The 11,719-nt window shown below is 35.7% G+C and overlaps 1 protein-coding gene across 1 annotated transcript; it reads right to left on the bottom strand.

Annotated features, from left to right (window-relative positions):
- Positions 1-2,969: 2,969 nt before the first annotated feature.
- Positions 2,970-7,343, bottom strand: LOC149408829 (uncharacterized). The gene is made up of 2 exons (XM_089650397.1): positions 5,740-7,343; positions 2,970-4,034 (listed from the first exon to the last, which is right to left on the bottom strand). Exons 1-2 carry the CDS (start codon positions 7,031-7,033, stop codon positions 4,015-4,017), a joined length of 1,314 nt encoding a protein of 437 aa, XP_089506523.1. The 5' UTR covers positions 7,034-7,343; the 3' UTR covers positions 2,970-4,014.
- Between the last annotated feature and the right edge of the window lie 4,376 nt (positions 7,344-11,719).

Below are 11,719 nucleotides of genomic sequence, written 5' to 3'. Positions count from 1 at the left end.
TTTTTTTTAATACGAGGAAAAGTGATAAAATGCTCTCGTGCTGCGACTTTTAGATATTTTGACTATATGTATAATAACCGCGGTCTAGAGGCAGAGCGTTCGACACTCGTTATGCAGGACCCGGGTTCGAATCCCATATTTTTATAACTTTTAATTTTTTTTATCACATGCTACTTATAAATATGTCAATAGACAGAAAAAAAGAGAGAATGAAATGAAAAGAGAGAGAGAAGAATACTAAAAGTTTCACTTCCGTCGTGCGTAGGCTTGCCACACACTGTATTTTTTTTTATTCTCGTGTGGATTTAATACGAGAATAAATAATATTCTACGGAAAAATATAATAATATAAATATAATAATAGTACGGAAAAACCAGGGCTGGCAAAAGAAATAAATATTTTATCAAGGTTGCCACAAATTTTTTCAAAGTTGCAACAAATATTTTATCAAGGTTGCCACATATATTTTATCAAGGTTGCCACAAATTTTTTCAGGGTTGCCACAAAATATATATATATATATATATATTTTTTTTACCTTATTTATCAAGGTTTTTATCTTATAAACAAGAAAAGAACATCTTGTTATTTTTAAATCAAGGGCATCATCATCATCATCATTCATAATAACAATTTGGATAATTGTTTTGAAATTAAGTTCAATAAAGTAAATGTCAACGGTGATACAAGAAATTATTCGATATTTACTATCAATTTTTGAAATAATGGACAATTTACACGCGACGTGTCAGACTTGGAGAATTAAGGAAAAAAAAAATCACAATTTTTTTTTGTGGTATGGACGATGACGCAACGTTATCATTGGAGGGAGTTGATGGAGGTATATTCGGTCTGATCAACTGGGTCCTGGTATCAACTCGCCATCCATTAGGTCCATGAGTTCCGAATGGTGAGGATGGGTTTGTACCCCAAACGCAACGTATCGATCCGGAGTCGATCACGTTCACCAGACATGACAGACAGAGGGCGAGAGAAGCTTGCTGTCTGATCATTATACTTGGGCTGCTGGTTCAAGTACGGAACACTGTACTGCATCATCAGTTGGAAGGCGGGGGATTCGTTGCCTGTGGACGGTTTTTCCTGCAGGAGGCGAAAGGCCTGTTGTCCTCTGATCTATGTACGTACGTTAGTATTTCGTAGTGAGATATATGTTTGAGTGGTTCGGGTTGTGCTTGAAGGTTGATGATCAACCCTAACACGACACTTAACACATAAAATTCATAAACTCTATTTGAAATCGAGTTGTATGTTCTCTTTCACACGATACTATTTGTAGTGATTTATTGGAAATCACGCTATTATTCTCAAATATAACAAGTCTAAATTATAAACATGCACGCCTTTATATTGTCGTACGTTATGCTCATGAAAAGAGCCACTCATAAACAAAGTCAAGCACATTCATTATATAATAAATCTCATTCATTCTAATATATGTATCAAAAAGTTCGTGCCATGCACTCACATAAATTATTATATATAAAATAATTTTATCTCAATTCTCATAAATAATACAAACTATTAACAAAAAAATGTCTCGTAACTAATTTTCAATTGTAACCATCAACTCCGGTATGAATGCTCGAATTGAATGGACTAGAAATAAACCTTATTAGAATTAGTAATAATTAATGTAGTATTTATTTATTAGCAATAATTTATTTATTTACTTAAACTTAAGTACACAACAGACTCCAAGTGAACAAATGAACACTAATTTAAAAATATTATGAATTTTGTATAATAAAATTGGCTAATATACCTTAACATGTAGTATGTGTTAGGATATAACATCTTGAAATGTAAGGAGTTACATTCCCACTGTCTCTTTCGTTTCATGATGGTGAAAACAAAGAAGCATTGTCTACAAATTACGTGCTTGAACACTGGTTGTTCTCGTTTCATCATTAATATGTAAACGGATATTTTTGTTATTGTTTTACAGTAAATGTCTTGATCGGTCATGAAAATATATTAAAGACTGCACCAAGCGGTGCACTGAACATTTAATCTCCTAGTGATAAAATGGAGCTGTTCGCTTTATTGCTGATGAAACGAGACATAACTTACTTGTTTTCCTTTATAAGTACGGTTCTGACTTATAATGTGGAACGATATCCCACCACCGATCCTTCCACATTTTAAGCCACTTCTTTCATATTTAATTCTTTCATATTATGATTCTTGAACCTGATTTTTCTGTATTTTGTCAAGATCAGAACATACGAAGATGTATTGAAACCTTCCGTAGGTTCTGACCTAGGTTTAATCTATAAATGTTAATTTTGTTTGTTACTGATTCTTTGACTTCTCAACAGTCATTTCTGTGTACACACTTGTTGTACTTGTTACAAATAATTTTTTTTTTTAATTTTAAAAATTGAATTGCATTAAATCTTGCTACCATGTAAGTAACCTGGGATGTTCCTTTCCTATTGTTTTAGAATTTTTATTATAAACTCTAAGTTTATTATACATAATTGTTGTTACAGTCCTGCGAGACTTATTATTAACAACTTTTTTTTTGAACAACTGTTTACAGAGAAAACCATAAGTTGTTTCATAAAAATATCGATTACGCCTTCGTTACTGTTGGACGTATACCTAGATCACTGCACTAATAATAGTTGCATATCACTTAACCCGATTGCACCTTCTATATTGATGGCTGTATACTGTATTAATTTGGCTCCATTCTTATGCGATGGTTGTTGACTGCTTAACACTCTTGTTGAATTAAGATTGTGTATTTTCATTAACTGCTCTGTTCTCTTATGGATACCCCCATACGACCTAGTTAGGTAGATTAGGTAGAAACATCGACAAAGTGTTTTCTTATTGTTAAAAATTGGGGATGATCCTTTTTGAATAAAAACTGGTTTTCTTGACACCACTTTACATTTATTTCAAACTATTGAAACAGGTACAATATTTATAAAGAACTGTGCGAATAACACTGCTACGATCGCTCTGACTTATGAGCTTGTTTATTATCGAGTTATTGTTGAGAAAGTAACGAAAAAACACATAATGCGAGCCTTTTTAAAGACTTCAAAAAACCACCACATGTAAATAAAACATTTGTCATCGTGATGTCTAGCAGTAAAAATGAAACCTGCTATACCGACCAAATTGACACTATTTTCTAAGCAAGGACTCACACCATTTTGGTTAAACGTAGTAACTTCAAATTTCTAGACTACAGATGTCGGTAGCCTGCAAAATTGAACATATTGCCAGGGGGCGGGATTCAAAAATTGCACTAAATTTTTGAATGATAATCTATTTAAAAATAAACTATAAACCAAACAGAATAAACTAAAAATTCTTAATCTAAATATACCACAAAAATACTAACAAAATAATTCAAAATAGCAGAAATTAACAAAATAAAACCCCCTTTTTTTTATGCCCTGCTGGTAAACTTATAAATTTAACTGTATAAATGCTGTTGAATTACTCTATTAATAAACTAAAGATAACTAGAAAATTATTAATCCTATTAAATAACCAAAAAAAATTCAAAAATGACTAAATTACACACGTCTGCATACTAATTTTTACATATTTAAATAGTTCAATAACACAAATAATATAGTTCACACTGAACACAACACAATTATTGTTCCTTTTTTTTTCTTCTTTCTTCTCAGGTCTTCTGCTTGATCCATCCAAGGTGGAGTCGAGAAGATAAGCATCATAGTGTAATGTACATAATCAATCCTTGGTAAGGTCCGGGACGTCAATTACAGGTTTAGTGTCTGAATCCAGGGGCATCAGACATATCTTTGTGATGGGCCTCACAAAGACTCCTTGAGGTGTTTTTAGGGTAACAACTCGTACTACTCCATCCGCTCCAGGGTGTGTATGCAGAATTCGGGCCATTTTCCATAAAGGTGGAGGTAAATGATCTTCCTTTAAAATCACCAGATCGTCTTTTTGCAGTGCCCGTTGAGTGCTGGTCTGCCATTTAGTTCTCTTTTGTAGTTCCATCAGGTAATCTTGCTTCCATCTAGACCAAAAAGATTGAATTAGCGAACTGATCCTCTGATATTGAGTTAGTCTGTTGTCCGGTATCGCCCGGACGTCTCTCTCAGGAATGATACAGGATTCAGTGCCTATAAGGAAATGGTTTGGGGTAAGAGGTTGGTAATCATGGATGTCGTCGGATAAGGAAGTTAATGGACGGGAGTTCAAACAGGCCTCAATCTGACAAATTAAGGTATATAAGAGTTCAAATGTTAATGAAGAATTGTTAGTGATTCTATATAAATGGAATTTTGCTGATTTTACTGCTGCTTCCCACAAACCTCCCTGATTAGGGGCTCGAGGGGTTATGAACTTCCACTCAATACCTCTGTTCATTAAATAATTTTGAATATTGTCGTTGTTTTCCCTCAAGCTGGTGTACAGCTCTTTGAGCCTGCTGCTAGCTCCTTTAAAATTACTAGCATTGTCGGAAAAGATCTTTTCAGGTTGTCCTCTACGGGATATAAACCTTTTTAAACTGTTCAAATAAGCATTGCTAGATAAATCCGAAACTAATTCCAAGTGAACAGCCTTGGTTGAGAAGCAAATAAAGATACATAAATACGATTTTGCGAGGGAAGCCTTCCTCAGCGTCCCACTTTTAATCAGAATTGGTCCGGCGTAATCTATTCCGGTGATAGCGAAAGGACGACTCGGCGTAATTCTTTCGGGTGGCAAATTTCCCATGATTTGATGACCGGTTCGGGGACGACATCTAAAACATACAACACATTTATGTAATATCTTTTTAATAGTATTTTTACCAAAGATGGGCCAAAATTTTAATCGTATTTCAGCTACTCGGTTTGCAACGAAAGTAGCCCATCTCGTAGGTTGACCTTTCACCCAGCACAACGTTATCATGGAGTCACACCAATAATGTGTGTCGATCTCCACTATATTTAACGCTTGTTTTACGTTTTTAATTAATTTAGCCAGTAGCACAGCACTACAAAGCTCCAACTTGGGCAGGGAAATACACTTCAATGGCGCCACTCTTGATTTGGACGTTATTAAATGTGAATGCCGCTTACCGACATGGTCCACTGACACCATGTAAACGCAGGCTCCGTAAGCTTTCTCAGATGAGTCGCAAAAACCGTGTAGTTGTAGATATGTAGATTGCCTGCAAATAATTTTTCTTGGTATTTTCAACACATTTAGTTGAATTAATTCTTGAAGGTAGGACCTCCAGGGTGCTAATATTTCATTAGGCAATGGATCATCCCACGCTGCTTTAGACTGCCATAACTTCTGCATTATCAATTTGGCTACAATTATAATCGGTCCTAGAAGACCTAATGGATCGAAGGTTGATGCGATGCAAGATAATATCTGTCTTTTACTCTCGGTTCGACTCGATGGTTTCATTATTACATAAGAAAAATAATCAGATTCATTATTCCATATTAATCCTAATATTTTCTCAGTCTTTGGATTGTCAGTAATAATTTTTTCAGAATTGCCTGATTCGGCAATCTTAGCTTGGCCCGACTCGGCTGACAACTCCAAGACATTGGACCTCCATTTCCTCAAGGTCATCCCTGCAGACAAAAAGATGTTGATTAATTGCTCTTTTAACTCTCTACAGGATTCCATGTCATCTCCTCCGGTTAACAAGTCATCCATATAGAAGTCATTTTCTATGACCTGACTAGCTCTAGGAAAATTTATATTGTTATCCATACCAATTTGCCGTAGACTTCTAGTGGCTAAGAAAGAGGAAGGCCCCAGACCATATGTGACTGTCTTCAGACGGTAATGCTTGAGCACCTCCTGCGGCGACTCGCGCCACACTATCTTCTGCAGGTCACGGTCCGCTTCACACACGTTAATCTGGCGGTACATCTTCTCGATGTCAGCCGTCAGTACTACTTGATGTTTCCTGAAATGCAGTAGTTGGGTGTATAAGTCCTTTTGTATAACAGGTCCTGTCATCAAGGCGTCATTGAGAGAAATTCCATTTGAAGTTTTGGCGGAGCCGTCAAAAACGACCCTCACTTTAGTAGTAGTGCTTGATTCTTTTATTACAGCGTGATGAGGTAAAAAATAGGATTCACGATCCCCCTTTGACTGGTCACACACCTCCATATGACCTAATTCCTCATATTCACGCATGAATTGTATATATTGTGTCTTCAATTCGGGATTTGACACAAATTTTCTTTCTAAATTTTTAAATCTTTTTTCAGCAGTGAGCAATGAACTTCCCAGCTGATCAATGCATGCTCGACGCGGTAAACTTACTACGTATCTACCGTCGTCTTGTCTAGTATGAGTACTAGCAAAACTGGCTTCACAAGCCTTTTCTTCATGATTTAGAATCTTAGTGGGATTAATCTCCTCCAATTTCCAAAATTTTTCTATTTGATGACTTATTTTATTTATAGATAAATTACAACAATCTGATACAGGCCTTTGCTTTGGGTACATGTGGATTGGTCCTGATATGATCCATCCCAGTTGCGTACGTTGAAGTGTTGGTCCCGATTCGAGTTTCAATCTATCGTTGGTTAGGATTTCCCAAAAGCTCTCCGCGCCCAACAGGATGTCGATGGGTGCAGCTATATTGAAGTTCGGGTCAGCTAGCTCCAATCCTCGTGGTAACTTGAAGTCTTTTTTCGCCATTGTCACTTGTGGTAAATTTGTTGTAATCTCCTGTAAAATCAGACATGATATTTCACTTTTATAATCAGTATGAAGCGAATTCATCTCCACTGAAATTCTCTTTTTTATGTGAGTGATGTTATTATGGATCCCAGAAACGGGTTTGTTTATCAATTCACATGGTAAATTTAATTTATTAGCAAATTCTGCTCTCATAAAATTTGACTGGGCCCCTGAATCAATCAGAATGCGGGCTTTAAAAATTTTATTGTTACTACCCACAACTCCTATGTTGGCAGTTGACAATAATATTATTTTTTCTGCTTTATCCAATGCAGAAAAATTCGATACTGAAACCTCGTTATCAGCATCCATATTGGAGGCCTCCCGCAGAGGTACCTCATTGTGTAGTAAGGTGTTGTGATTATCTTTGCCACAACGCCTGCAAGAAAAGGTTGCCTTGCAACTCTGTGCCTGGTGACCCACCTTTAAACATTTAAAACAAGCTTGGATTGATTTCGTAGCATCAATCCTCTCATGTAATTTTAATTTCAGAAATTTTTTACAATAATAAATATGGTGACCTTTCTCGTTACAATAAATGCAGTTGTTAGCCTTTACCGCTAAAAATACTGATGAATCTTTTTTGCAATTATTGTTGCCTAGTTGTGTTTTATGTAAGCTAGAAAATTTTTTCTCAGAAGCGTTCATCAGTTCCAATACTTGGGCTCTAGCAGATAAACATTTTAAGAATTCCTTTAACGTCGGTAATTCGTCTTGTAATATATATTGTTCCCAATTTTTTCGGGTAGCTGTGTCTAATTTATTTGATATTATATAAATAACCAATGGATCCCATTGATCTACCTTGACCCCGATATTTTGTAATGCCTTTAAACTAACGTTTGTTTCATCAATTAGATACCTCAATGCTACAGGCTCTTCTTGTTTCATGTCTTTTAATGAAAATAGAGCTTGGATGTGTTTATGAACGGTAGTTCTTAAATTTGCATAACGTTCATTTAATAATTCCCAAGCGGAAATGTAATTTAATTCAGAAATTTCTAGATGAGCAATTATCTTTAATGCGTTTCCCTTTAAAGTTGATTGCAAATAAAAGAATTTTTGTACGTTGCTTAAATTACTATTGCTATGGACTAAAGTCTTGAAGGTTTCGACGAAATTAACCCAATTTTTCTGATCGCCATGAAATTCCCGTAATTGGAGGTTGGGTAGTTTAATTTCCACCTTACTTTGATCGACGGATTCGATCGCGCCTTTGGCCGTTGCCAAAACTGAGAAATATTGGTTTTCGAAAGCTTCTCGTTGACTATAATTTTCAATTTCGTCTGAATCCGGTAACATTTCAATTTTCTGTTGAACTGCTTCGAATTCATCTAACAATGATTTCACCCGCTCATATCTTAATTTAATTTCATTTACCGACAATGCATTTAAGGAATCCGCGAATCGGGTTAGTTTTCCTTTGATTACGCCGCGTTTGTTTATTAATGACTTCATATTTTCCATTTTTAATTATATTTTGTTAATATCGGTTGACAATTATTTTATTTTAGCAAACACCCGTTTGAAAGAATACCACGACAATCTTGACAATACTATTTGAGAACACTATTCAATAATATTATATTCTTATTTTCAAGTGGGTAGTGATTTTATTTATAATATTGACTCTATTTAAGATTAATCTCGTTTAAATTACATGAGACCTGAATAAACATAAAATGGATGATAGGAAGGAAGGCACTGAATACTTATCTCAGATTTGCGATGTGGTCCACTTTCCTTAATGATTTCCAGTTTCAATCAATTTTGTATCCTTTTGGCTGCTGGTTCTTTGTTTTTTTTTTACATACAATCTCCTGATCGTAATCCGGTTGAAGGATCAAATGTTAAAAATTGGGGATGATCCTTTTTGAATAAAAACTGGTTTTCTTGACACCACTTTACATTTATTTCAAACTATTGAAACAGGTACAATATTTATAAAGAACTTTGCGAATAACACTGCTACGATCGCTCTGACTTATGAGCTTGTTTATTATCGAGTTATTGTTGAGAAAGTAACGAAAAAACACATAATGCGAGCCTTTTTAAAGACTTCAAAAAACCACCACATGTAAATAAAACATTTGTCATCGTGATGTCTAGCAGTAAAAATGAAACCTGCTATACCGACCAAATTGACACTATTTTCTAAGCAAGGACTCACACCATTTTGGTTAAACGTAGTAACTTCAAATTTCTAGACTACAGATGTCGGTAGCCTGCAAAATTGAACACTTATCTCCTAAGGAGAAGTAGAGTCAGTGATAAGTGAGGGTTGCTATGCTCCCTAAAAAGTGTTGCCTGACGGGCTTATAACCCTATTTTGGGTTAGTGATGCATTTTTACATTTGGTTGTGTAAAATAAATGTGATAGACACTCAGGTATTATGTAATTTTTATAAATGTAACGTCAACGGTTGTCCATGACGCTAAGTCAATTAGTCTTCACCCAGCATATTCAAGCTGTGGGTGTTGGCGGATCCCGTTCACGGAACATTGGTTGTTATGTTTAGATTAAGTTTTTAAGTTTAGTTCCTACAATATTATAGTTATTTAAGTAAGAATGGCTGCACCGCAATCCTGTTCATCCTGCCTTACGTTCGATGAAGTGCGACCGGATTTGCGGCACGCCCATTCGCTATTCTCACTTTGGTTTAATTTTGTTATATGAATACTTCCTATTGATGGTTATTATTATCTACTGGTATTTTATTGATCATTTTGTTTTTTTTTCTGTTGTAGTAGACCCTTGGACCGACCTGGAAAGAATAGGGTTAGGTTATTTAGACAATTTTATATGTTTGAGGGCAAACATTTGGTGGCGAGGGGGGTAATGTTATGATGCAGGGCTAGACTCCTTTTGTTTTAATATTTTATTCATTAATTTATTCTGCATCATCACATTTATCCTCGCCGATTCTCTAACCTAGTTAGGAACTGGGCGATTGTCGCTGGTATTAGTTTTAGTAAAATTTCGAATTTTAATTTAAAATTTAACATCTGAACCCGGGCGGAAACAAAAAAAAACACTTCTTAGCTGGGCAGTCAACGGGTGGGATCGTGAACTGCACAGCTGACAGTCACGGTGATTTTTATTTCGGAGTAATTAGTCAACGGGCGGATTCCATTCTTTCTTTTGTACCGTAAAATGCGAGTTTGCTTCGGGCACGACGAGATTCTTTTCCGCAACCTGTTAAACAACCATTCCCGATGTGGGTAATGGTGATTTCTTTGAAAGAAATGGTGTACGAGCGAACCACGCGACAATCGTAATCCGGTAATCAGCCGACAGCGGTAATCCGTAAATAATTGTCCCATCCGGCGTGAGATGAAATTATATTCAATCCTAAATTCGGCTTAAGCAAAACCGTCAAGCGGGAGCCTCGTTATTTTGGACGTGTGATGTTTGGGAATACTAACCGCACGTGGCCGGCGGCCGAGAGAAAGCTACTGGCCTAAGTTGCAGCATCCTCAGAACCCGGATACATCCGCGTTATTAGCTGGAGATCGTGGATGTGGCCGGGAGATATATTCCTGCCCCTTTCGGAGGCCCGATCCACGCTTCACGGGGTCACGTCAGCCGCTGGATGGAGTCCGGGGGACGTTCCGTCGCTTCGCCAATAAGAAGTCACAGTGTTCAGTAATAGGAGACGTAGTGATTCGCTCTCGTAGAGTAGATTATGATTACGGATACAGGTCGGTCTTGGGGTAAGTCCAAAATGTATAATTTTATAAATGTTTCTCAATACATGTAATAACATACTATGCACCGCTTTTTATTTTATTTACTATGTAAGACCATCCCTAAGAACAAAACAGGATTCCGACACGCGACCTTGGTTGCGAACCTTCACACCTGAGATCATTAAGTATAAACATTCTAGATGATTAATTCTAACCTAGATTGGCGCATTCTACCGAACAAAGTTTATACAATTATTATTTGTACCCTAGGTCAAACCCACTTAACATGCTGCTCAATATTTTATATTAAATTGAGTCTATTTATATAGTCTATTTAATATCAAAAAATATCCTCGAAGCTTAAACCAATTAAACCGTGGATTAATCATTTCAATTAGACACACAGAAATACTCTATAAACAATGTACAAAACAATCGGAAAACATAACATTACAAAAACATTTCAAGGCTTATAAAAAACACAAAAGATGATTACTATAAACAAAATCTGGAACTATCTGAAAATGATAGTAAAATAACTTGGTCCATCATAAACGACATTACCGACAAAAAACCTTTTAAAAATAAAACAACAATAATCAACAACATAAACCACCACAATTCTAAAATTGATTGGAAAGAAAAACCCTTTGAAGCCTTAAATGCATTTAACGATTTCTTTTCTGCGAATTTAGGGAAAAACCTTGCTAACAAAATAAAACAAAACCCGAGTCTCAATGAACAATACAGTACATATTATTTCAACCAACAACACCAGGTGAAATCTTATTATTGTAACAATGTTATTAATAAAAGGTGAAATTCCTGAACATAATGTTACTTATATCCTTACGTTTCCTGATCAGACACGATCAGTCACGAGTTGGTAATTGCCGAGGATACCTAAGATCTACTAATTCAGGCAAAATATAATTTAAATAAATGATTATCCCAAAACTCATTATCTCTTTCAATTTTATCGTAAATAAGTCTTAATGGTGTCCATATTACAAAATAGCAATACTTTGACCCAGTTATTCTCAGCTGACCCTGAATTTGAAAGTAATAGTTATTAATTTTCTTCAAATTCATCACCCCGTTATTCATGAAACAAAATGTGATTTTCTTCGAATCAATAGCTGCCTCTTGTGTCACCTTTTATGCCGTTTGTGGACATTTCATTTCAATAATTTCATCTTCATTTTTAATTAAACCGTCAGGACTAGCTCCGAGTAATTCATATTCTCGATCTACGAACAGTCCGCAAGGTAAGTGATTTTTTCGTAATCTTTTATAGTCAGGAAATCG

Source organism: Hesperophylax consimilis, unplaced genomic scaffold, assembly GCF_061612785.1.
Source record: "Hesperophylax consimilis isolate HC1 unplaced genomic scaffold, BYU_Hcon_1.0 scaffold_54, whole genome shotgun sequence".
NCBI lineage: Eukaryota > Metazoa > Arthropoda > Insecta > Trichoptera > Limnephilidae > Hesperophylax > Hesperophylax consimilis.
The sequence above is the reverse complement of the archived record's forward strand: the minus strand, read 5'-3'. Positions and strand labels throughout refer to the sequence as shown.